General features: G+C 32.5%; 2 protein-coding genes and 1 long non-coding RNA gene across 5 annotated transcripts; 2 read left to right on the top strand and 1 right to left on the bottom strand.

The window, feature by feature from the left end:
* The first annotated feature begins 2 nt into the window (after positions 1 to 2).
* On the top strand, positions 3 to 17,942 carry LOC123676842 (sorbitol dehydrogenase-like). Of its 2 annotated transcripts, none has more exons than XM_045613097.1 (10): positions 3 to 236; positions 11,924 to 12,036; positions 12,090 to 12,123; positions 12,183 to 12,287; positions 13,395 to 13,454; positions 13,511 to 13,670; positions 14,465 to 14,649; positions 15,445 to 15,620; positions 16,853 to 16,974; positions 17,630 to 17,942. In XM_045613097.1, the coding sequence occupies exons 1-10, from the start codon at positions 143 to 145 to the stop codon at positions 17,814 to 17,816; spliced, it is 1,236 nt and encodes a 411-aa protein (XP_045469053.1). In that variant the 5' UTR covers positions 3 to 142; the 3' UTR covers positions 17,817 to 17,942. The 2 variants fall into 2 exon arrangements, with proteins under 2 accessions (XP_045469053.1, XP_045469054.1); XM_045613098.1 differs by lacking the exon at positions 3 to 236 and adding an exon at positions 11,731 to 11,873.
* Positions 17,943 to 18,098: 156 nt separating this feature from the next.
* Positions 18,099 to 27,616, top strand: LOC123676840 (mitogen-activated protein kinase kinase kinase 15). 2 transcript variants are annotated; one of them, XM_045613094.1, is made up of 17 exons: positions 18,099 to 18,401; positions 18,461 to 18,666; positions 18,758 to 18,952; positions 19,015 to 19,160; positions 19,213 to 19,700; positions 19,881 to 20,132; positions 20,453 to 20,667; positions 21,423 to 21,601; positions 21,691 to 21,910; positions 21,997 to 22,196; positions 22,257 to 22,423; positions 22,480 to 22,773; positions 22,888 to 23,020; positions 25,508 to 25,588; positions 26,090 to 26,495; positions 26,723 to 27,004; positions 27,088 to 27,616. In XM_045613094.1, the coding sequence occupies exons 1-17, from the start codon at positions 18,359 to 18,361 to the stop codon at positions 27,394 to 27,396; spliced, it is 3,816 nt and encodes a 1,271-aa protein (XP_045469050.1). In that variant the 5' UTR covers positions 18,099 to 18,358; the 3' UTR covers positions 27,397 to 27,616. The 2 variants fall into 2 exon arrangements, with proteins under 2 accessions (XP_045469050.1, XP_045469051.1); XM_045613095.1 differs by lacking the exon at positions 25,508 to 25,588.
* Positions 22,436 to 26,094, bottom strand: LOC123676848. The gene is made up of 2 exons (XR_006747008.1): positions 25,139 to 26,094; positions 22,436 to 22,800 (listed from the first exon to the last, which is right to left on the bottom strand). It is a non-coding gene; the product is annotated as an uncharacterized LOC123676848 (long non-coding RNA).
* Positions 27,617 to 27,811: the final 195 nt, after the last annotated feature.

The raw sequence follows: 27,811 nt of genomic DNA, 5'->3' as shown, positions 1-27,811 counted from the left end.
CTTCTTCGATGGGTGCAAGTGAATCGGTCCTTAGCGGCATGCATTGAGGATGCAGTTCGCTGTTTAGCTGTTCCAGTCACCTGGATTTTCCGTAACAGGGAGTTTTCAGGAGTTTCCTAGGAGATGATGTCCATTTTTGCTGATGAATACTAATAATGATTATTTTACGAAGATCCTGGGAAAGTACGTACTGGGAAAGTGTCGAGAAGACAACATTAACAAAGATTCATCATTAGGTAGGTACTTTTAAATATGAATTTCATTTCCTCTATTTCAGTATCGTAATGAGTTCATTACAGTTCTAAAAACAGTGCTGTGATGAACCCATTACAGCATTGTTTTCAGTTAAACTTTTCGTTTTGTGGTTGTCTACACTTACTTTCGATCCTATCAAATTTCAACATACGTAAATTGTCAAAATAATATAATTTGGATAAAGTGAAATGATTTGCAACATTATTTTTAATTCTTTTAATTCTGGTGGTGTTAAATCGATTTCGTCAGACATAATTCACGAATTTAATGCGCAATTATAAATTATTTCAGAATTCGAAACGTACTATTCAAATTCCGTAATCTGATATCAATTTTCGTAACAGTCACACCAACTGTCAATACAAAAGTCACTAGAATATACAATAATCTGAATTTTTCATTTGATTTCGACAATATTTCAGAAAACTTGACTGAAATAGAGAAAATATCGTCTAATACTCGTTGCAGAAGGCAATTCCAACAATCATATCGCTCCTTCGTAGCTCGTATTCAAATTTCGCATTCGTGTTGGAATAGGAGCTCATTCTGCAACTTGGTTCAGAATATACTATTGAGTAAAATGATTACAATTCACTTCCTGAAATGTGTGATTTATGATAATAAAATGTTCAAGAGAAATACTGAAAAAGAAATACCCAATATTACAGTTATTTCGTATTTCATTAGGTTGATATTTTACGTTTTGATTTGGAATAACGATGTTGAGCTCCATCATTACAGTATCGCTAGAATCATAGAAATTCCAAGAAGAATATCAAAGTTGAAATTTTGCGTGTATAGAAATAATATCAATTTCAAGCCTCTTGCAGAATGTCTTGCTGATATCATCAAAAATCAAGAAGAATACTAAAAAAAAGGAAAACACCGACGTGAAGTCAGAAGCTTTAGGGCACTTGTTCATTCATGCATTAATTGTACTTTTGGGGACTACATATTATTATATTTTCAGAATGATAGAAAGTTCGAGAAGAACATTGGAAAATAAATACTGAATACTAAACCCTAAATATTTCCGGGATTACAGAGTAAGTGCGGATAGCGTTAATATAACCACATGAATTCCAAAAAAATATTTAAAAAAATGAGAAAAACAAAGACGTGATTTCAGGAGTTTTAGAAGAGGCGTCGAATAATTTCTGAGCGGAACGATAATCAGGAAATTGTACATAAGACTTCATGTCGTTAATATAATAATAGAATTCAATTCAACGAATTGATTTTTTTATCATTTAGGGGCAAATAAAATTTGAAACTCTCAAGCCCTTTGACGGATTTGGCTTTCTCCGAAACACCGATAGAGCAGAACTTGTCATTTAAGAATCCATCTGAAATATGTTTACTTCTCTACAAAGAAGTCTCAGAGTCCACCGATATTTCAAGGTAGACAGTAAATTTTTCACGAAAAAATGTACAAAATTTTGTTGTAATCAATTGGAATTTATGGAAATATGTAACATAGATACATGCATTCAATATTATGTCGGTATTTATGTTATTTTGAATGTTTTTTCTTGTGGCAATTCAAAGGATATGAGAATTAGACTAATTTCATATTGAGTAACATCATTGAACTTGAAACTTTGTTGTTCTAAATATTTTGTTATAATTTTCATCATTTCCTAGTTATTCTCCACATTGTCGAATATTTCACAATAATTCACAATCTCACTCGAGAATGAACTACGAGTAAATTTGAATATCAATGGATGACAAATCAACAACCTTCATAGTTAATCCAAGAAATTATGTTTGATCTTGAAATATTACTGAAGAATTTTAGGAATGCATGCAATATATTATTTGTGTTTTATCTCCATGAAGAAGATACCACTTCTCAGAATTGGAAAAATCATACTAATTAATATTAAACAGGTTTATTCATGTTTGTCTGTTCGTTGAAGTCACGGAAAAGAAAAGAGATATCTGGAAAAATTTTTGAGGTGAGGTATTTTTCAGTAGGAAACTAATATGTTTTTATTATATTTATTTTTCAAATAAAGTTCCACTAAGAAACTAGAAAAATGAACAAGGAACGTTTTTTTCTTAAATTATCGATAGACCACAGCCATCGATACTGGAGGCTGGAGGTACCTTCTTCTGTGAGTTAATTCGAGGTTCCTGCTCAATGAGAAGTATCAGCGATGATCAGATGAACCTTAGACCACAAATCATCGAAAATCGATGTTTCTGGTGCATTTGGCAAGTAAGTCAATGTTGTGCAGATTACGCAACTGTGAAAGAGATATTGATGATTATTCGTTTATCTAAGTGATAACCTTTTTATAAACGTGCTTTTCATGGTTGTGATTTTCTATGCATTATTTATTTTTATAAGGTACAATCATTCTTCAATTAAAACAATTTCGCACCATTGAACAATTGGAAGAACCTCATCAAGGGCGTTATAAGAAATGATCGATTGAATCAGAACAAACTGAATTCAACTATTGGGATACCTTTTCCGTTAACTAAAGTTTGGCAATAATTCTTTAGAAATATCCTTCCTTTGCATCAGTTGTTTCAAGTATGTTATCTACTTAAAATTCTTTGATGTATTTTGAAGAGCCTGAGGAAATTGATCATTCAAAAAAAGATCACTTGGAGATATTGTCGAATTCTTGGTTTTACTAAGTTGACACCACTGTTCTCTTTGCTAAGGCAGAGTATTCGGTATTTTTTTTTTTATTCACTATTCAGCATGGTTTAATAGCAAACATTCTATTTTGATTTTTAGAATAAATGCAGTTATTTATCTTTGGATTTATTCTGTTCATCAATATCTCAATTATTGATTTCACCTGATACTTCTCATATTGAAAGAAACTACGTTTGTTGTTTACGGAAGTATCAACACACTTTTAAAATGCTCCTCGTATCGATTTCATATTCAAATGTTCACCATTAAAATTCCGATAAATTAGTATTCTAATTGATATAGAAGTGTAAACTATTGGATCATTTTCTGAACATTGCAGGAGTGGAGTTAATAATATTTCGTTACTCTTCCACAATATACCTACTCTATCACGATTACCTAAAAATAATACATATTAACTTTTTCCTAAATCAGCTGCACGGTACAATTCCAATTGCCAGAATTTGTTTTGCAATTGTTCTACGGACCGTATCATTAATTCTTTCTTTCAAAACGGTCATTGAAAATCGCTCTTGATGTATGTTATAGAAAGAGAAGGACCCACAAAGATCGAAACAATGCGGAACGATAAGATATGCTTTATACAATACTTAACAAGAAATATCGGCTACTTCAGCGTGTAGTACTTTCCTCCATGTGATCCAAAACTAATCCAACTTGACAGTACAAGTTCAAGGAAAACAGTATCAACTAGAAACACTCTTTTGCTTAAAAATTTTGTAATTTTTTAGTTTTCAGTTGTTTTGCTTTGTATTTCTTTCATTCTCTGAAACTACAACTCAAGGAATTATTTTAGATTGAAAACTTGAATTTGAAGGCATCTTAACAGCAGTTTGTATAACAATATTGATATATTAGGTTGATTTCTTTCTCTATCTTATTCTATAAGTTAAAAGATTCATATCCTGGCTATCTAAAATATCATTTGAGATTTAACCAGGTCGTATCCGGTCCTCGTCGACCTCCTGATCTCTCCAGCCGTCAGTCTTGTCTAGTGCTTTTCAGGAATTTTCACACCTTCGCTGCTCTGACGATAGAAATGCCCTCTCAATGGTTAAATTGCAAAAATATTTCCCAACGGCCTATTCTAACGTTGATCTTGAAGTTTTCAGATATTATTCCTGTAGTTGAGATGAAAAAATTTCTCTCTAACTCTTCGGCATATACTTCACCAGAGAGAGAAATATATCATCAACTAATATTGGTTTTCACTTTTTTCATTTCCTGCAATTATTTGACTTCCTCCTGAGATACCTACTTTGAATGATTTAATTCCTAAAGGTATCGGTCATCAATTTGAAACTTTTATGATATTGACATCCTCATATAGTTTTAAAAACGATATATGCTAATTTGACAAATATCTATGTTATTAAATCAGAAAAAACTCGAATAATTAATTCCTATTATCACGTGATGAGAAACTAACTGAACTAGGCGAATTTACGATGGAGTCGATTCAAAGTAAGCACGTGTGCAATTAGCATTTTAATTCATTTGCGTTAGTGCTATACTGCGAATTTCAACATTTTCTACATTGAAATATGCTAGTAATTTTTAAAGCCTGAACACTGAATTTAAATCTCAAGCAGATTGCTATAGTGATTGGTTGAACCAATAATAAGAACAAACGATTTAGTACCTTCATGGACTTGATTGTTTATATTTCCAAGTGGATTCTTCATTTTGCGTAGAATTGCATTTTGGCGGACTCGAATTTCATTTGAATATCACATATTAAAAAATTAAAAATATCCATAGATTTGAGGAATTGAAAAATTTGTCAAATAACTCACTCATTTAGTCTAGGAGAAAGTATTCCGTTTTTGGGTAGATTCTGAGTGATATAATATTATGTCAATCAATAAGTCTCGAGCCTGGTGCACACACAGATGGCACCTTTAGGGCTATACCATTTTTTTCTCGTCAGTACCAAGAAGCAGCAAAGTAGATTAACTGTCGCGGCTAACAGTTGGCTGATAATTCAGCCAAGGCAATATACCTTGCTGCCTAGTTGAACAAATGATTTTTTCTCCAATTGGTCATGATGATATGTAGGATTTTAATTTGCAAATTATTACAATTCTCATAATCTTCTTATTATTCCTAAAGTGATAAAATAAAACGAAATTTGATAAAAATCGCAATTATAATTGTAATTGGTTCGTTGCTATGGAAATGTAAGAAAAAAAGATGCTGTTCCATCAAGACAATGCGCCGTATCACAAATCAATGAAAACAATGGCAAAATTGCATGAATTGGGCTTCGAATTGCTTCTGGATCCACCGTTTTCGCCAGATCTGGCCCCCAGCGACTATTTCCTGTTCTCAGACCTCAAAAGAATGCTCGCTGGAAACAAATTTAGCGCCAATGCAGAAGTAATCGCCGAAACAGAGGCCTATTTTGAAGCGAAAGACAAATCGTACTACAAAAATGGTATCGAAAAATTGGAGGATCGCTATAATCGCTGTATCGCCCTCGAAGGCAACTATGTTGATAATAAAATCGAATTTTGCCAAAAAAATGTGTTTTAGTATGATAGAGCGGGGACTTTTCAATTGGCCTGCTACCTCATCAAAATGGCTATCATAATTTTGGTCGGTGTCAAGAACGTTTCGTGCTTTTACTTTTTTTTCCACTGTCTAAATTGCGAAACTTTTCCATGAAAAAATTTTATACCATTTAACAACATAAACCAAAACAACTACATCATGGCGAAAGTGAATATTCATCCATAATTCGGCACCCTATAATCATTATCTTCTCATGAGTTTCGAATTTCTATACACAAAGAGTAAAGACGATAAGACTATCTCGAAAAAAACAATAGCAATTTGAATAATTCGCAAACACGTGTATCCAAGAATAATTTTTCACGAATATGTGCGAAATTCTGCATTCAACAACAGAATTGCGGTTTTGATGGTTGTTCTCGATTCCGTCCAAAACCCGAATTTTCAGTCCATAATCCATTTTTCTGACGTACCTCATTAAAACGGCTCCCATGCACGGGATATTATTATCAGATTTTACCGCATTAGTTTTAATGAAATACATGATTTTGATCGGCGTTAAGAACGTTTGGTGCTTTTACTTTTTTGTCCACAGTCTTCAATTACGAAACTTTACTATGAAAAATAAATTTACCATTTAACAACATAAACCAAAGCCATATAATGGTGATATGTGAATATTTAGTAATATATCACAAGAGCATAGACAATATTCGATTATACACCGATTCATGAGACGTAGTTCGCGAAAAATCACGAAAGCGCAGCTCTAGTGGTGTTTCTCGAACTACGTCGAGTGAAGAGGTTCGTATAATCGAAATATATTGTCTATGCTCGAGTGGTATTCGTTATTATTGTATAACGAATAATTTCAATAACTATAACCAAAGCACTGCATTTTGATAATTCAATGACATTTCACTCAGCTTGACTTTTATTTTTTGGCGAACGTCCAAGAATGTTACCATGGAAATGATCCCAATATGGCAGGAGGTGAAACACCAAAACGATTATACCACGTCGTCAAGTAGTATATTCGCTTATCCATACGCCGTAACTATGGGAAATTTACGGATTATTTTCGCTCATCAGAACATGAGTTGTATAATCTCCTGTAATTTGGTAAAACGCCATATTATACTTATCTTCTCATAAGTTTCGAATTTCTATACACGAAGAGTAAAGACGAGAGGACTAATTCGAAAAAAACAATAGCAATTTGAATAATTCGCAAACACGTGTGTCCAAGAATAATTTTTCACGAACATGTGCGAAATTCTGCATCCAACAACAGAATTGGTTCTGCATGTTCTCGATTCCGCCCAAAACCCGAATTTTCAGTCGATGGCATTCAAATTCGGTAGGTGGTTAATTAATCACCATTGTTCCACACGACTAGTGAAAGCTCATTTAATTTTAAACGCCATTATTTTAATTGTATAGCCGTTAAATGGTGTTCTTATGAACAATTTGAGAAATAATTATTATATGTGAATTGTCCGTGATACTATTAAGAATGCGTTGCGTCAATATTTGAGCAATTCTTCGTTATGGTTGTTACACACCCAATGGATGCAATGAATGTGTGACAGTTTTATATTATTCAAAGTTTCATCAGAGTTCGTTGGAATGATCTGTAGCGTGACAGGATAGTTTCGCTAAAAATTTGAAATTGACGGAGTCCGGTCTAAGTTTGTATCGTTCTTGGACTAGAAACAGAGACACACGTAAAGGTGCTATTGTAACTTATTTGCGTATTCACTCGAGTTAGTGTGAAAGAATTTCATTTATATACATTGTTGACTTCGAGATGAGCACTCAAACTGCAGATATTAGTTGATGACTTTGCTGTACATTCTTCTTATCTCCTTTTACTGGTGGATTTTCTTACCCCTTGAAAATTCACACAGTTCACGTTTTCGAAAAAGTGGAAACCAAAAATTAAATAAAAACAATCTTTAGGTCCGCCGCACCGGTTTTCTCAAAAAGAAGTAGAGCTTTTTATCAAATTCAGTATACAAAAGAATTGAAGAAGTGATTCTTTGTACACAGTTGTTTCATCACTTATTTTGGAAACATTTTTTTGGAGAGCGCGGGAAGCATATAAAAAATAGTCTAAATGGAAAAAATCAATAATAAATAAAATTAAAAAAAATAATTTCCACGAATATTTTGATGTTTACTACAATTATTTCGCCAACTCTGATTCCTTCTTCAGTTTCCATTTAGACTATTTTACTTTGCTTAATTTTATTTACATATAAGTAATGAATTTCCATCAAGTGAGGACAGAATCCTTCAAATAAAAATAAGAAATACATGATTGAATGATTCTATATTTTCCATTTCCATAAATGAGCCATTCAAAGTTGTTTATTTCGGATGAAATTTCAATGAAATTAACAATTTTCTAAATAATTGGTTCACCGGGAGATATTCTATAAATTGAATAATTATCAGTAAAATCTACAATAAATTTTTCTGATAACTTACGAAAAAACGAAAACAAAAAAATTTACATAGAGGATTTTCCAATAATAGGTTTCATTTTGATATTGAGAAAAAAAGGTATATTTAAAGATAAATCATTGAATGTTTATTTTATTGTAAAGAGGTAGGTATGCCATTAAAAATTAGGAAACGATATCAGCCAAATGGCTGACTAAGATTTCAGCACCATATCCTCTTCATGAAATATGGCCTCAAAGAAAAGTCTAAAGGTGTTAGATCAGAAGATCTTGGTGGCCAATTGTGATCACCTCTTCGAGAAATAACACGAGCAGGAAACTCTTCTGGAAAAATTATGATAGTTGGTTGCTTCTGTGGCACGTAGCACCGTTTTGTAAAAAATAAACGCCGTCCACATCAATATCTTTCAATTCCGGCCATATAATCATAGCTCGGTAGCCTAATACCTTCTCCATAACATTTGCACCAGCCAATCACACCACCAGCCCTAAAACAGCGACGCACAAGATTTCGATTGTTCAGATCATTAACTTGTCCCAACAGCTCAAATTTTTCCACCAGTTGCACTTTTGCAGGCCGAGAAGGTGCTTCACCACGACCCAAAAGTGCTTCATTTGGTCTAAATGTGACTGCAAAATTTTTACAATTTTTGTAGAGAATTTTATCAATTTCAATCCTTTTTTTGAAGCGTGTAGTATTCCATTTTTAGTAATGGAGTAATTTTTACTTGTCAAAGGTCAAAATATGACCCTTCAAAGGTGACAGCTGTCCAGATAGCGGGCTATTCTGAATGAACATTCGTCTTACTAATTTGCAACTGATTTCTAAATTTCAGTTCGATCGGATCAATATTCTTCATCTAGGTAAATCATTTGAGACCGCTCTAGGCTCAAAACTCCAGAATATGAGACATTTGGGTTGAATACTTGTTGAATGTTGTTCTCCCACAAGAAACCCGCAAAAATGCAAAGAATAAATTCTTGGAAAATTAATTTCTTGGGAAAATGATGACGCAGAATGAAAAAACATCAGTTGTCACAATTGAAGTAAGCAACTACTTCATAAGCACAAATAAGGATTATCAGAGGTTGAAAGCGTTTGGAAAATTCATCTGTCTAAAATGAATTTTTCATTGCTTTTTTCGATAGTAGCGAGAATTATCCAATTTGCCCAAAAATATCACACATTGATCCTCCAGCTTGCAACTACAATCTATCAATTTCAAAGGCTGGACATAAAGATATCCATTCTTTAGAAATTAAAATCATTAAAACTTGATTTCTTTTTTTTTTGTCCATTCGACAATAGAATTTGTTATGTTTCATTTCAATGAATTGAGATATCTTCTTAAATATCAACGATTAAAATACAATTGTATGAAATTCTCAGTTTTGTACAAATAATTTATATCAATTTTATATTTTACTCATTTCAAAACGGGAACTCAACTATTTAAAAAAATATTCTTCTTCTGCCGATTTGAAAGGTTTATTATCGGAAATATGAAACCAAAATCAATAAAAATCCTCTAAAACATTTCAGCTAACAACTTTCGATCAAGGAAGACTGGTGAAGGGCAGATTTGTAAATATGCAATTTCGTGCAAAGTACCCATGGTTCATAAAATCATATTTATCTCGTAATCCTTGACTTTGACCAAATCACCACATTGTTATTTCAAACTACTTTTTATGGGAAGCTGAAACTCCGTACCATTGAATGTAGAAACAAGATGTCCATGCGTTCTCTTCCATATATTTCGAGAATGAACTATCGGTAGCAAATCAGATTCACATTCCCCTCGTGATTCACCAAGAGGGCTATGCGGAAAATTTAATATTCCAAGGGCGTCTATTCCAAATTTTTCGGAAATACTTCCGTCATCCGTGTTTAATCACCTATCTAATTAATTGATTGCGATGGACGTCCAATCCCACAATAAGGTACTGAAGAAGGAACTTTTGGAAATTGTTCCGACAACCTTCAGACATAGACCACTTTCTTTCGGAATTTAACTGAATTTCGAACTGATCGAGGTCGTTATTTTATTACGATCATATGTGTATTTTCTACTTCCTTATTTCGCTAAACGTCTATACGAAGTCACAAGCTACAGTTTAAACGGAAGACAAGGTTAGTTTCCGCGGGCGTCAATAAATAAGCTAATTCAATTATTAATTTCGTTGGAACAGTGACGCAAATATGCAGATCGGGTGATCTACTTACCTCATGAGAATGTTTAGTAATGATTTTTTGATATTTGTCTTCTGCGTGTACCTAGATAATCAATTAAAGTGCTCCACTGGATTTAAGGTTATCGTATTTAATTGCTTTTACCTACGCAATCGGAAAATTCTTGGTGAAAAAGTGATGCCAATTTTACGCAATTGTTAATATTTCCTCTACCGTGTCTAACCACAAAACTTCAAGTTGCTAGAAATAATTTTTTTTTTAAATAAATCCATGGGTTGTTTCGTATTTCAATTTCAATGTTAGATTCCGAAAAATAATTTTGTGATTTCGTGATTTTCACCTTTAAAATTCAAGTGTAGGTATCCAAAAAATTCAAATTTGAATGAATACCAAATATACTATCTCTTTCTCTACAATTTTTCCAAATACCTATATTGATTATTGATGGATTCTGAAGTGGGAGAGAACGGGCTTTCACAGGATTGAAAATTTTTAGGGTGCATAAAAAAAATTATTTTCCGATTTTTATTTTTTTTGTGAAAGTGTTAATTGATGGCACTGATGAATCCTTGAAAGTTTTTCTATTCAAGTACATGGAAACACCCTGTGGAATTGAAATTAACGGGGTTGAAACACTGAGCAATTATATAATATCAAATTATACAGGTTGATTCCTATCTACGGTACAAAACTTCAGAGAATGATTCATTAGGTCATTTGAAGAAAAAAGGTCCTACCGGAGTTGCTTCGTTTCCGAGATACAGGGCGTTGAATTTAAAAAAGCACGGTAGGTATTCATAAATTAACGTAAATATTTTTTGCAGTTTTTTATTTTATTAGGTTAACAACTAGAAAGACAACTTTTCGGTCTCCTGCGCTATATTCATATAGAGCTCAGTTTTCCAGAAAATAAAACAACTGTTACGCTTTGTCTTCATCAAAGCAGGTGTTCATATGCAATAGAATGGCTTCAATTCTGTCTCTCGAAAACGAAGCTTGATATAAAAAAACACAGGAGACCAAAAAGTTCCATTTTTAGTTGCTCTATCTTTGAAAAACCACAAAAATGCAGTGGCATAATTTTTTCCTTAATAAGTATTGTTGGCTGTTGTGCCCACTGAGGCGCCACTGGACCTAAAAATTTCAATCTAGTTAAAGCTAAATAAGATCATAAATACTTCAAATAACTTCACCAAATTTCAACTAAACTGATTTGAGAATGTTTGATAATAGCTATAAGAAAAAATTGAAAAATGGTGTGAAATGTAAAGTTCTCATAACTTCTTTATTACTGGTGCCATAGACATGAAACAAAAACATTTTACTGACACTTTTTTCAGTAGAATCCATTGTTGTAACCTTTTTTTATTTCAATTAGTTTTTTCCCTTTCTCATAAATAAGGTTGTGGTTTTCACCAAATTAATTCTTTCGAAAAACTAGCTCGAATCGAATTTTGGACACCGAATACATCAGATTTACTTAATGGCAATCAAGAGATAGTTCCAATAGTTTAGTATTACAATTATTCAGTACTTTTGAAAATTGGTAGTGAAATATACATTTCATCAACAGTTGCGAATTATCATAACATCAATTGAATATTATAAAAAGTCACTGTATATGTCAAAATTAGACATTTTGCCGAACAGAATTCGATATGGCAATGTCAGTTTTGAACAACCACTATTAATCTCGTTAAATTCCAGTTGATTTTTTGGCACTCAGAAATGATGACCCAAATCCATTTATTCAAAATCCAATCAGGCACGACAGTTCCCAAGTTTAACATCGGGACTAACTTTTCACCTTTTCAGCTTTCAAAGTATCATGGAGACCACAACATATATTGAAGAGATTTCATTGTGGAGATAAAGGAGAAATTGATAATTTGAGTGCTGTGATTCACGGCATCAACGATTTGAGATTGGTGCTTTATTTCCGAAAAAACATTCCTCAAAAAGTAAATTCGATTCTTTTTAGGAAAATCGACCCATTCCTGTAACTAAACCCAATCGTAAAGATATTGAGAACAAATTGTAAGGAGGTGCTTCTATATACATCTGTTAATTGAAGAGGTATTGGTACAGATGGAATCTGTTGGTATCTGTGGTTCTGACGTGCAATTCTTAGTTAAAGGAAGAATAGGACCTTTTATCATCAAAAAACCTATGGTTATAGGTAATTTTTTTCTTTTTTTCTTACTCAACACTCCTAAACATCTGATACATCTCACAATCATTAAACTTGTTCGAGTAAGGTAAACCTGTTGTATTTCCTATAGCTTCATTACTGTGCCTCCACCTCAGGCACAATATTGTTAATTATTTACTCTACAAGTGATTGGTGGAAGAGTAACTTGACCAAGTGAGAAAATAATGAGAATAATCGTTAATTTATATTGGATAACCTCTCAATGCAAGAAAAATTGGTCAAACGATTTTGTTGCAATCTTCTTGGAGAATCTTCTAGAGAAACATTACTTCTCCCATACACATAAAAATTACCTTATATCGCATCTGGTTACGAACTCCTTTATGGTTAAAGCGAAGTTTTATAGTAACCTTGAAAATTAATTTAATTGGAATAAAAATCCAAAATGAATGTACAGATATAGTATTACAAAAATAATTAGTTCAGCATTGAGTTTATTTTCACAACTTTGGCAGTTTCCGATTTCATCTTTCTGTGACCATGTACCAATACCATGTTACTAAATGAAATTAAACGACATTTCATAGCATGCAAAAATCAGATTTTGGAATCAAAATTAGATATTGAAGATGATATAAGGCAGGCAGGGCTCTTGATACCTATATTTCAGAGGCAGTGCTACAGTGCATAAAAATTTTTAAAATGTTAAAGACACTTTGAAATTCACTCTTCCATTTTTAATGTTTCAGCAATGCTTAATCTTGAAAATTTCTTATATGTTAAAATCAAATCTATTTCATCACATCCTGAATGAAGACGAAAAAAAGAACAATTCTATTTTTTTTTTCAAATTATTCAATCCGGTCTCTAGTTCATATTTCAATGGATTTTTGTCAATTTGATTGTCACTACTAAAAACCTACTCAACACAATTCACTGAATTTTTTTATTTATCAATTGAATATAAATGTGTATATTAAATGAGTTCTCTAATTAGTCTCGACAAAATGATAAGAGTTGCTCATTTGTTAGTTACCTAGTTAGGTAACTAAATGAATGTGATTTCAATATTGATTGATTATGATTGAATTATATTCTCCGATGTAACTAAAATAAAGTACTTTTTTTTCGAAGGACATGAAGGATGTGGCACTGTGGTCAAAACTGGAAAACAAGTTGAAAATCTCAAAATTGGTATACATTTGATTATAATTAATTAATGAATATGTTAATGTGGAACTATTCCTTAGGAGATCGCGTTGCCATAGAACCTGGAGTTCCATGTAGAAAATGTCAGAACTGTAGGGAAGGAAGATATCACCTTTGCCCACAAATTTATTTTTGTGCAACACCACCCGATGATGGCCTACTCCAAAGATTCTATGCGCATGATGCCGATTTTTGTTTCAATTGAGTATTTTTTCATATATTCGTTGCGGGAAGAACTGCATTCATTCACACAAAAATCATGATAATCACCACAATAATACATAGGCGTACGTTTTTTTCCGAAATTCGAGACTTTATTGTAAAAAACTGGTTCACATGCAAACAAAAACAAACGCCGTTCAACATCTCTCGGCTTCAACTTCCCTGTTTCTGAATCATTCCCATGACTTTCAGGCGTTTTGAAATGGCTTGTTGCGTCACTCACAATGATCCTGCCAATCCTTGTTGCGTTTGACACTAATCTTGATCAAGTAATACCTCAAATTCTGCATCTTCGAAAACCTTCTCTATTCCACCGCTGGTCTTAGCGTCAAAATCACCATTCTTGGAGCGTTGAAACCAATCTCGGCACGTTCTTTCACTAATAGCGGCCTCACCATAGGTATTTGAGAGCATTCGATGAGCCTTAGCCACAGATTTCCCCATATTGAAGCATAAAATCAAAACCTTCCGCAAATGACGAGAATTTGGTTTGTAACCTGGCATGTTTAATCGAAAATAACTTTATGATGCATACACAAATCGATTAATATTTCGATGGCGTTATGTTTACAAATACCTAAGCTTATTGTATGACATCTACGATGTATTTATTTCGACATACTTACCGATAATTGGGATACGAAATACAATTTTCTTTAGAAACCATGGTAAATGTAAAATTGAGAATAAAAGCTTGTTAATAAATCAAACAGGCACAAATGGAAACAATTTTCTCGTATAGTTCTCTGTTTTCACTTCATGGATCATTACAGATTAGCAGATAACATGGATTTCGATGAAGGAGCGGCTGTTGAACCCTTAGCATGTGCATGTAGAGCATGCAGGAGAGGAAAAGTAAAAATTGGTTCTAACATTATGATATTGGGATGCGGACCAGTGGGTTTGATGACTCTAATGGCATCAAAAGCTATGGGTGCTGATGGAGTAGTTGTTCTGGGTAATTCCTATGTTGCTCACTTGCAGATCAATCACTAGGTTGAAAAAATGAGCCTTTCATTTCAGAAATATTATACATAGAGAAGGAATACGTCAGTCAAAGAAAACAAAATCAAATATTCTTACAAAAAAATTGAATTCTCCCATATAATTGAATTCACATTCAATAATACCTGAGTAATTGAATCTCTTTCTTGAATAAATTAGGTTGCCTTTGCCTATCATGAAATTTCTCAGGCAACAAATCAAACAATTTAAAGCATACATAAGCCACATTAGACTCCGTAATACTCAGATAATGAGAATTAAGGGTATAGGAATTGTGAGTTTTGCTTTGTTTAGTTATATTGATGTTTTTAGAATTGATAAAATAATTTGGATTCTTACATACAAGTGATAAGCATCTTCCTTAAATGGCAAAATCCGACTAAGGCTTAATATATAAAAAATTAAAAAAATTATCCAATATTTCCTTGGCCACAAAAAGAGCAGATGAATGAAATACAGTTTTGATGAACCTGTCAATGCTAGTCCATCATTGGTTCAAATTCAAAATTCCTTAACCTCTCCTTCATGATACAGTAGTCCAATCTTCCTCTATTTAATGTTGGAGTCAACGATATGCACTTGGCGGTCGCCCTAGAGCGCATCTACGTATCATCAAATGATTGAACAAACTACACTTCATTTTTCGATATACAAAAGTTCTAAAAATTTAGGAATACTTTTTATTAATTTCAAAATTTTGTAATAGTTAGTATATAAGAATATTTTGATAATTTATGCTAAAATATAGATAACAAATTGCATCGCTTGGAAAAATCCAAAGAACTTGGAGCAGATCACATCATAGATATAAGTGGAATGGAGGAAAATGAAATTGTTGAAAAAGTTTTTCAGTTGCTGAATTGTAAACCCTCCATTAGTTTTGAATGTTCAGGAGCAGAACTTTCCGTTCGCATCGGAATGATGGTAAGTTGAAAATCAAATCAAGAAGACAACTCAGGTTTTGCACTACAATTAAAAATTTTTGGTCATATACTTAAAAGTCTTATCTATCAATAATTCACCGGAAGAACGTCACCGCTTGGGACATAAACCCAACCATTCTACGCTCTCCGCTATGGATATGGAGGTGTATATGGCAGGGACACCCAAGATAGGGCACACCATATATCGCTCATCCGAAAGCAATCAAAATTGAGTTGGCAATATTTTTATATTAAGGTTGGCAACAATGACTAACCACAGCTGAGTGTGTTAGCTTAGCCGCCATTATAATATAGAGAGAATGAAGCGAAGTAGATGAACTGGTAGATGTGTGCTGTATAAGAATAAATAAAAGTTATTTTTAAAGCAATATTTTTATTATTACTTTCACAAGCTTCCACCAAATGATTTTTCAATGATAAATTCATATATTTTGAACCATTTCATGGCAGAATCAAGAAATTCAATATTTTTGACAAGTGACACTTTTCTTTTGGATGGGCGATATAATTGTCTGAGAACGCTTTGTCGAAAAAAATAGACTATTGGAAAGTAGGACCTGACAGATCTTGTCCTATTTATTCGACATCCTCAGACTTCCAAGAAATAATATCTAATATTAATTTGATAAAAAATGTTATTTAAAAAAAAACTATAAAACCTCGAATTTCAACATTCTCTACAACAGAAACAATTTTTTTTTTCTATAAAAAAGAAAATTCGTTTAAAACGTAAGGCATTTGAAACAACATTGAATTATAACCTGGAACATATTGCTATATTAAGAATTTTATTCAATTCAATATTTACTGAATAATTTGAAAGAATTTGTCAAATAGACTATTTGTGACGATTACTGAGGTCGATTTGTTTGTTTATTGTGTCTAACTATTATACACTAAATAAATAACTGCAGATAAATACATAATTGTTTCATATTAAATTATCCATTTCCATATATTCATATTTATAAGTATTATTATCATAATCGATTCCAATATTTAAATGTTTAAATTTGAGTAAAACGTCGATTTTAATGGGGAAATATTCCTCAGCTGTGTTCATTTGATAAAGCGACTCTCATTGAAAGGTGTTCTTTTCGCGATTATTGAACTGTACACGGAGGTTTCCCCTATAACTGAGAATTCTAAACCGTGAAGCCCCCAAGTAGGATTTCCATTCAACTGCAGTTTTAAGGAATTGTTTTTCCCCAGGCCACGAGAACGGGTGGCAAATTCATCATCGTGGGATGTGGTGCGGATCAAATGAGACTGCCTTTCATGCCTGCAGCTCTGAGCGAAATTGATATGCTCGGAGTTTTCCGATACGTTAACGAGTGAGTAACTGAGTATATCTGGCGAAAGACTTTATCGAAGATTAAGAGCAATTCTACCTGAACTCTACTGTAAATACTATTACTTTTCAATAGATTATAGAAATAATAATGCAAAATAAATCATTACACAACTATTTCTGATATTTTGTGTACCACACCACAATCCCTCTCCACATCTGGATGCGCCACTGGTTTCAGCTCAATATTTTCAACATCATTCATAACTTCATTAGCTTCGGAATGAATGAATTTCGTTATTGGGTTCGAAGAATCCCTGTAATTACGACTTTTGTGCTTTATATCATAAGCAATTCTCATAGTGATTTATTTCGTATCGAATCCGGAATTTAAAATAATATGTGAATATAAACAATTTCATTTTTTGTAAGCAATTTAAAAAACAGTATCCTGTATCGTGGGTTGCCTGCGGTCAAATTAGTCATGAACCGATTTTGAAATAATTCGTGGAAATACTTTAAAACATAACCATTCTCAACCTTTCATGAGTCAAATGAATCATTTTCCATTATTACCTTGGTAATAACGTAAACGCAATAAATCATACATTTTAAGGTTTCATCCATTTTTTTTTTTAATTTTCACATTCTGTATTTGAATAAAAATTGTCATTAATTTCATATGTAATATTTTCCAGATATCCCACAGCAATTGGATTAATCAGCAGTAAGAAAGTAAAAGCCAAAACAATAATAACTCATCACTTCAGTATGGAAGAAAGTGCTTCAGCTTTTGACATTGCAAGGACTGGAAAATGCAACCCAATAAAAATAATAATACATCCAAATTCAAAATGGAAAGCTTCTGTCTCTTCGAATACCTGATTCGGAATTCTAATCATCCGTTTTTTCCTCTAAATATAGCATTTCTTACGAAAATTAAGTTTTTCAACTCGTTAATATAGGTAATAAACACATTCTGTGAGTTCAATACTTCCAGACTGATCCATTTGAATAAAAAATATTTATTACAAACTTCAAATTCGGGATACATCTCATTATTTGTTCAAATTCGAAAATTACTGAAATTTGTGCTCAAAACAAAACTTATCAGAAATTTAAAAATTATTCGAGTTTAGTTGTCACATTTGACAACTGGCGTCTGACAAGAATCCAATGTCAATATTGTCAATTTGTTATGAAATTGAAATTGAACTTTTCCACCTGTGACATATTTTTTGTTTTTATCCAAAATACTTACTTGGAACCTAAGAAAATTAATCGTACTGTTTATTACTGAAATATTAACCATTCAAACAAAAGTGTCACTAATAAAGCTATGGGAAAATAACACAGGTGCGCTATTACTACAATGTAGACTATATCCAAGGAATTGATATCACTCTCTTGATATTGTTCAAAGAAACATGCCATTACTTCCAACATCGACTCCTTTAGAGCCTGACTCAGGTATTTATATTACAACAATAATAAAGTTGATGTCATCATTTCCCTGCTCCTGTTTTCAGAATGTCGTAGTATTACAGACAGTGTTGGATCTCATTCTGATGTGTCAGGACACACAGTCCAACCTCCAGCTATGGCTAGGCCTCATATGGATGTAGTTTGTGTTATAGATATGTGTCAGATTGATCATCTTGCAGATAGGAAAAAAGCTTTGGATGAGGTGAAACAGGCTTGCCTTCAAGTTGGAGCAAATCTTAATCACATCCAAGTAGGGTAACTGCTACATCAAAGCAATTTTCAAATTCAAACATGAATTTCGTACCTTAGAGATCAGAATATTAAAGATACACTTATTTCAGTTCAAAAATCTTGATTTTGGTGAAGCTAATGTTGTTAGCAGCTTTTATAATGCCGATCTTGCCATAGTTGATCTATCTGTTTTGGTTCAACAGACTACTTTATTTTACCATCTTGGAGTTAGAGAAAGTTTTAATATGAAACAGAATTTACTTATATACAATGATACAGACCGAGATGTCACCTTACGTCTCAAGGTAAACTGAAGTTGTTTTCATCAATATCATTATAATATATTTTAATGTTTTTAATTTTTCAGTTGTCTTGTAGTACTTACACATTTATGTCTTATAAATTGACAGATGATGGAATCATTGTTGCAGCTGGACCTAAAGCAGATGATGGCATTGTTGAAATGTCACAAAAATTAAAAAAATTGCTTCAGGATGTTGAAATACAAACAAAGTCAGTGTTATCACATATGAATAATATAAATATTTAGTATATTTGTTTTTAGAGCTCATATGAAGGAAAAATTTCTCTCTGATTTGAAGAAGATAAAAGAACAGAAAAGTGGACCTGAAAAGAAAGAAGCTCTACACAACATATGTAAAAGATTAGATGACCCTAATGTTTTATCTTCTGATGTTGTGCTAGATATGTTACTATGTTTTCGTGATATCCAAGATTATGACTCTATGGTTCACTTAGTTGACGATCTGCGCACTTTACCTATGACAAGAAAATACCTCAATTCCTATATAAATTTCTTGTATGCTTTTGCACTGAATAGGAGAAAACAAGAAGGAGACAGAGAGAAAGCACTTGAAGTTTGCATTGATGCATTGAAAAAGAAGGAAAACCATTTTCCAGACATGCTATGTTTATGTGGTAGAATATATAAAGATAAATTCACCGAATCCGAGTATCAAGATTCTGACAGTCTGCAACAAGCAACACATTGGTACAGAAAAGGGTTTGAAGTGCAACCAAATGAATATGCAGGTAAAATTATTATTTGTATAATAATTTCTTAGAACATAAAAGGAATTATAATTGTATTCTATATCCCTGAAGAGGTTTCTCAAAAACTGCTTCAAAAATACCTTTTGTTGGAGGTTTTGATAAATAGTATTTATATTTCTATGTTTAAATAGGTACATTAATTCATTTATTTTATTACAGCAATCAACTTGGCTACACTTCTAGTGATTGCAGGTGCAGAAGTTGATAAATCTGAGGAACTTCAGCACATAGGTATGGTTTTGTCTAATTTAATTGGAAAAAAAGGTAGCCTTCCTTCCTTACAAGATTACTGGGATGTTGCCACATATTTTGAATTCTCTGTTCTTTTTCAACAATATGGCAAAGCAGTTCAAGCAGCTGAATGTATGTTCAAATTAAAACCTCCTGATTGGTATCTGAAGTCTACAGTAGGTAGGTCCATTATAAGAGGTGGGGCAATTAAATTAATGGACTTCTGCTTATTTTCAACATTACATAATGTTATAGAATTAATTTGCATTCTTAGACTAAAATTTGAGGAGCAAATGAACTTCTTCAAAAATCATTTGAACTATTTGAGGAACAAATGACCTACTTCAAAAATCATTTGAACTATATGTTGATAAGAGCACCTAGCCTGTTACATAATTGCCTTACCCATTGCCTCCACAAGTTTCATTGGAATTGCCGGACAAAACATTGTCTGGTCTTAGGTTCATGGCAATGTTTTTTGTATGTTCATTTTCCTATAGGCAATATTCAATTAATTGACAGCTATCGCAAACGGAACGATGAAGCAACGCCCGATGAACAAATATTCAATTTTTGGATGGAATTTTTTCTTGAGGCAACTAGACCACCAGAGGAAAGAAGTTTCAGATTTCCAGCTCTAATTTTAGAACCCAGTAAAGAGTATATGCCAAGCCATGTTTGTATAAACTTACAAGCAGAACAACAAACTCTTAAAGTAAGATTGAAAGATTTTTATTATTTGAAAGTGATTTAGAAAATTTTCATCTGATATACTATACTCGATGAGAATTTCACTGGTCAGGACCTTTGCCTGCTTGTTCAAACTCTGGATCATCTAATTTTTTCACAAAATTCGCATCTGAAGTTGAAACTTTGTACTGTGCCAAACCATTTAAATATAAAAACAACAAATTATTTTCTACCCTGAAAATTTCAAGTCTCTAGCCCAGAAGGACGGATAGAATCTATTTCGACAAAGAATTCTTTATCAGTGAATCGAACCCAATTGTTTGGGACCAATCTCGTCTGAATATTCCTCTATAATCACAGATATTTGTATAGAATGATAGCCTACTGTTCTCCTTGAACAAGCAAGCAAAAATGGCTCGTATCACTGTGATGGCTTCTTGAAAGGCTCAAATATTTAAGGAAATATCAATGAATAATTCACCCGGTTGCATGAACCTTCATTAAAATTTAATGCCTCAATTAAAATTTTCATCGTCCAATAAGAGGATCCTATGTGCTACCTGCACCATTTGATGGAAAATTAAAATTTTAATGTGTGTTTCTACAACTAGGTGATAATTAATATAATAAATAAAAAGAACAATGTTAGCTTCAAATAATTTAACTATTTGTATTGAGTTCTCCTTCAAACAATATTTTCTTACAATTTGAATTTTCTACCACACTTTCAAAAATACTTGCCGATTCTCAAAGAATGAAAGTAAATGTTTGTATTTTCAGCTTAGTAATCTTTGCAAAAAGTGCCTTATGGGAGATTGTACACAAATACATGACTGGGAATTCACTGCAAACAGTATTAGAAGTGTCAGTTTCAATAAGAGAGACGAGAGATGTTTCTTCCTATATGTTCATCACAATTCTGATGACTTTCAGATATACTTTCCTTCAGAGGCATGCAGGTGAATTCTATATTCCGCTAAATATTTCCATTGAGGATCATTGAATGGAAATTTGAAAAAGCTAAAATTTTAAACATTTATTTTTCTAGGCAATGTTTTTATGGGCTAATACTTGAACTTACTGATCATCAAGAGGGGCTCATAGAAACAGAACCACCAAGAGAGATTAACTATGAATATGAAACAGATGAAAATGACAAGCGAATTGTATTAGGGAGAGGTACTTATGGAGTGGTCTATGCTGCTAGAGACTTGAACACACAAGTCAGAATAGCAGTAAAAGAAATACCTGAAAAAAATCTAGGAGCAGTATGTTATTTTATTTTCTTAATGAAAAATTGCTATTTCATGTCATATATTCATATATTATTTACTACTGTTCAATACTTTTTTAGGTTCAACCGTTACATGAAGAAATAAGACTGCATTCTCAATTGAGACATCGTAATATTGTCCAGTATTTAGGTTCAAAATCAGAGGACAACTATTTCAAGATATTTATGGAACAAGTGCCTGGAGGTTCCCTTAGCCAGTTATTACGCTCAAAATGGGGTTCCCTGAAATCTAATGAAAAGATAATGGCATATTACACAAGGTAATATATAATGCAATTAATTATCTTCAATATAATAATTCTATAAATTTTTTCACAAAGGCAAATTCTTGAAGGTCTGAAATATTTACATGATCAAAAGATTGTCCATCGTGATATTAAAGGTGACAACGTACTTGTTAATACTTATAGTGGAATAGTGAAAATTTCTGATTTTGGTACCTCCAAACGACTGGCAGGTCTTTGCAGAACAACGGAAACATTTGCAGGTATTTCTTGGGTTTCTTCAACAGCAGAAATTTGGTATAGTGCTATTATTTACTAGGTACTCTTCAGTATATGGCCCCAGAGGTAATCGACAAAGGGCAGCGAGGTTATGGTGCTCCAGCAGATATTTGGTCTTTGGGATGCACTGTGGTTGAAATGGCTACTGGTAAGCCACCGTTCAATGAATTGGGTTCGCCTCAAGCTGCTGTGTTCAAAGTAGGATATTATAAAATTCATCCTGAAGTTCCAAAAGAGCTGTCAGAGGTTGCAAGAAATTTCATTCTCAGATGTTTCGAACCAAACCCTGATAAACGGGCAACAGCAAGTCAACTCTTAGAGGATCCTTTCTTAGGTAATTTGATTTCATTATTCTTGATAGCTTATACACAGAAGATGCAGACTCTCTTTTTTATCAGTATTGTGTGGGTTTTTGTTTTTGCTGTCAGTTTCTGAACTCATTTTGCAGGCTGTGATCGAAAAAAAAATGTACGTCTCAACACAGAACTGAGTAGGAGCGTATCTGTACCTGTAGACAAAGTAAATACAAGGTTACCAGGTTCGAGTGCTCCGAATCAAACTCCAACTACTCCGGATTCTGAGTGAGTAGTGTTTCGAATTATCAATTTTTTTATTGATTACTGGTAAGAGGTTGTCTTGCACCGCAACTTAAATCTCATTACTTAACCTGAATTAATTTTTGTGATAATCATTTTTTCACCACCCTACAAACAAATAGTTGAAGATTTGAGTAATGTTATACGAAAAAAAAAATAAAACACAGCTCCAGAGCTTTTCGTCTGTGTTATCAAAACCCAAAAGTTTTAACATCAAAATAATGTAATATATCTCTATATTATACAAAAATTAAGGGATTGAAAATTCATTTCAGTTAAATATTCATCAATCAAATATTCTCTTCAACAAAGTTCTAGCCCTAAACTGCCAGACTTTGGAAATAATAAATTATAAATCGAAGAAATAATTAGAGCCCTATAGATGAAAGTTTGGGCCTCCATTGTCAACTATTAGATAAAAGATAACAAGTTCCGCTTCTAGTATAATGCAATTTTTTTTTCTTACCTAGATTTCAAATTTTTACATAATTTTTCGTTCAGATTAAAAAGTTTTTTTTGTCATAAGATATAAATGGTGTAATAACACTTTAAATATCGCTATTTTCCTTGCTTTATGAATTCATTTTATCACTCATTTGGATGTTGTTTTATAACTGTAGTACTTGGCTTAGTTTCCTTTAACTTTATTTGGTATTTTGTGTTATAAGAGTAATTGTTCCATTACAATCAAAAATTTCTGTGAATATTTCTACTTACTGCCTCTAGTATAATTCAACTCTTGTATTTACACTAGTTACTTTTACTCGGGAAATTAATATAATCAACTGAACTGTTATATGAAATTACTCATATCATATGAGTTTGCATTATGAGAATCTATTTCTCATTTTCAGAAACAAAGATTGGAGTTTAGTTTTGAAAATAAAGCCTTTGGAGTTTTTCATCATTCTTATATAAATACATTATTGATATCATGAACTTTTAGTGCATTTTAAATTTTCCCAAAAAAAGTTCCTGCACACATAAATTAGAAGAATTTCAAAAGTAGGAAGTTCAATCTCTTTTCCTTTATACAGAGAGGGCCATTGAAAACGAAACAGCGGCTCTGTAAGTCGGCAGAACCGAGTTACATAAAAACGCTCGGACACGTCAACAACATTTTCGAGGGGGACATCTTTCGCGATGAAATTCACACGAAATACATTTCATCCCTCGGAGCTGTGACCGCCACCCCTAAATTTTTAAATGGCACCATATGGCAAGTGATGCCTCATTTGAAAGGTAGTTTCCTTTTTAATATCAAACAACAAAAATAAATTAATTCTATCGATTCGTTTTCGAGATATAGGAACTTGAAGTTGGGAAATAACTTTTTATCCACTCAATCGTTACCATGAAGAGCACTTGAAATTTCAACAAGTTTTTAGATAGAATGTTTCCTGGAAGTTGGATTGGAAGAAGAGGCGCTATAGGGTGGCCAGCCAGATCTCCAGATTTAACCCCACTCGACTTTTTCCTGTGGGGTCACTTGAAAAACAAAATCTATGCAACCGAACCAGAATCTCTGGAAGATTTACGACGTAGAATAATTGAAGAATGCCGTCGAATAACGCCGGAAATGCTACGAAATGTGAGGTGAGTGAGGTCTCATTTTGAACAGAACTTGTACTATGGTATGGAAATGGGTGGTAAACAGTTAGATCATTTAATTCCTTGACAATGATAATTATCTTTGAACAGTTGTAATGTTAGATCTAATTTTTATTGATTGAGTGAATAAAAAGTTATTTCCCAACTTCAAGTTCCTATATCTCGAAAACGAATCGATAGAATTAATTTATTTTTGCTGTTTGATATTAAGAAGGAAACTACCTTTCAATGAGGTATCACTTGCCATATGGTGCCATTTAAAAATTTAGGGGTGGCGGTCACAGCTCCGAGGGATGGAATGTATTTCGGGTGAATTTCATCGCGAACGATGTCCCCCTCGAAAATGTTGTTGACGTGTCCGAGCGTTTTTATATAACTCGGTTCTGCCGACTTACAGAGCCGCTGTTTCGTTTTCAATGGCCCTCTCTGTATAATGCAAACAAAATTTTTTCCTTGCCCTGCTAAACATTGTGACTAATAATTATAACTTACTCTGAGTTCTTTTTTCTGTTGCACTTTGTAAGAATCAATATGTGTTTATAACAATACCTACAAAATCGTGCAAACATAATTCCTTCTTTTCTGCTTACATGGCTCTTTAAGTTAATTAATAATCTCAATGTTTTTTCACTAGAAGTATAAAAATGTATCAATTTTTAGGCAACAATAATGACAAAATTCCGATAATTTTATTTTCTCAATCATTATTCATTCAATGTTTTGATCTTTTTTGTTGAAAAATATAACCATATGTGCTTCCATGTGTTTGCACATTATTTGATTGAAATTGTCAGTAATAATAATTGTAATTAATGTTTTGTGATATGTTTGTGACGTTTTGTTATATTTGTTGTGATTTAGTCGCAACAGTGATTCCAGAAACCAGAGTAAAGGGGCCCTTCTACCACCCATCCATATGCCTAGCACTTTATCATTCAGCAGGTAACCAAATCCTATTCAGTACTCCTAAAAACATTTTTAGGTTAAATTAAAAATCAGAAATTGTCTTGTGTAACTTTAGAGCACCAAATTTAATAGATGATTAAATTAAATTTCAATATTCCCCTTTAAATAAAGTTAACATTTTTTATTATCGAGCATTACATTTCGATGATTTGATCAAACAGTTCAATATTAGTTTATACAAACTGGCGGTTTGTAGAATCAGATTCTACCTTAATTTGAATTCAATCACTTATTGATCATTCAAATTTGATAGCAAATACTCTATTTGTTTTTTGTGCAAGACATTTGAATATTTCATTGAAAAATACTTGTCTCAATTATTTGAGAAATTTATGTTGTTTGAGATGAAATATACCACATCAAAAAACAACTTTAAATAAATATAAAATAAATAATAAATAATCAATATAAATCAAATGAAAGTATGAAATATTATCATTATTATTATTGAAAAAAATTCAATTTTTTTGGTTATAGTCTAGCCTCTACTCCATCCTTAGACATAGAGGCAACTCAAGAATCTCAAGAATATAGACGAAATTCGACTGGTACCCTACTTTCACCAGATGCTGAAGGAGGTGTTGAGACTGACGGCTTTTATCTACTGAAGAAAGATTCTCAAAGACGACAAACTCTCACAAAGGTTCTTAGCCAGGACGGTGCCAAGATATGTGATTTATGGATGTTGAAAATTAAGGAGAAGAATCAGGGACAAACATATCTCACTGTCCAGCACCTTTCTTTGCTAATGGACGGACTGAAAAATTATCTGACTGAAACTTCAACTTCTGTGATAGAAAATGTCATAAGTCGATTAAAAGCTGAGCTTCATTACGAAGAAACTGCTATTAACCAGTTGGAGTTTGCGATTTATCTCTACCAGGTATGTACTGAAATAAAATTCCATAATTTTCACGAAAAAATATTTATGTTCTTTTGAAAAAGTCATTGAAAATTGGTGGAAATATGTATTGACATTGTTTCATCAATGAATATTGATTGGGTAGAATAATGAACTTGGAGTTCATTGACAATATCGAATTAAATGGACGTTTCCATTTATACGTACTTTTTATTTCTTTTTTCTATTTTTATTTATTAAATTTCTAGGAGGCGGTAATTGAAGTACTTAGATCTCATCCAATAAAACCTCATTGGATGTTTGCCTTGGATAACTTAGTAAGAGCAAGTGTACAGGCTGCCATAACAGTACTATCACCTGAATTAGGAGAAAATCTTGCCAACCATAGTTCCCCTAGTACAATTAATTCCTCTAAATCAAGTAAAAGTACAGAAAGCTTTGATGTTCCTGAACAAATTTTACAATTAAGGACTGAGAATAATAGACAATTCCAGGAAATGCTAGACATGCATAAACAACTCCAATCTTTTGTAAGTATAATAAAAATCAAAACAAATAAATAATCGAATGTACAATTATTACAACAATTTTTCTTAGACATTCTTTTTTTCAGATGAAGCAGCTAGTAGATAATACGAATCGTTTATTGAATTGTAGTTGTCAAGCACAAGAAATATTACCTGAAGATCAGAGACTCAAGGTATGGTTGAATCATATAGGCCTCCATGAAGTAGCTCAAAATAAAATATTGGCTGAAGGATATTCTCTGGAAGAAGTCCAACAGCATATTACTAGAGATGATTTGAAGAAATTGAAATTAAGAGGTTCATCAGAATTGCGAGTTTGGATGGCAATAGAACAATATAGGCGAAATGACCACACTACGAATAATAATCGATTGAACAATGGCAATCTTTACTGACAATTTGTAGAGGATAGATTCCAAATGTAGTACTGAATTACTATTTTAAATAGTTCATGTTGAGTGCCTTTTAATAATTTGAGAAAAATTATTTTATTTTTAATTGAAATTTTTAATCCAGTGTAGAATTTCAATATTGTTTAAATTTTGAAATTATATCCTAAGTTATAAATAAGTCTAATATTGTTGACTAATGAATAAATCAGTTGATTTTTTAATATTTTAGTGTTTGCTTTCAATCTTCTATTCGAAACAAATTTTATATTGTAAATCCCATAACTCCATTATTACAGAAAAATTTGGAGAAAACCTGTATCAAAGTTACAAATTGAGAAACATTTGAAAATTCGTACCATAGTGGTTGACAAAACTTTAGGTGGAAAAACCGATTAGACTGCTGAAAGGTTTTGTTTTC

Source organism: Harmonia axyridis, chromosome 3 (assembly GCF_914767665.1).
Source record: "Harmonia axyridis chromosome 3, icHarAxyr1.1, whole genome shotgun sequence".
NCBI lineage: Eukaryota > Metazoa > Arthropoda > Insecta > Coleoptera > Coccinellidae > Harmonia > Harmonia axyridis.
Note: the sequence above shows the minus strand (reverse complement) of the source record. Positions and strands in the feature narration are given on the sequence as shown.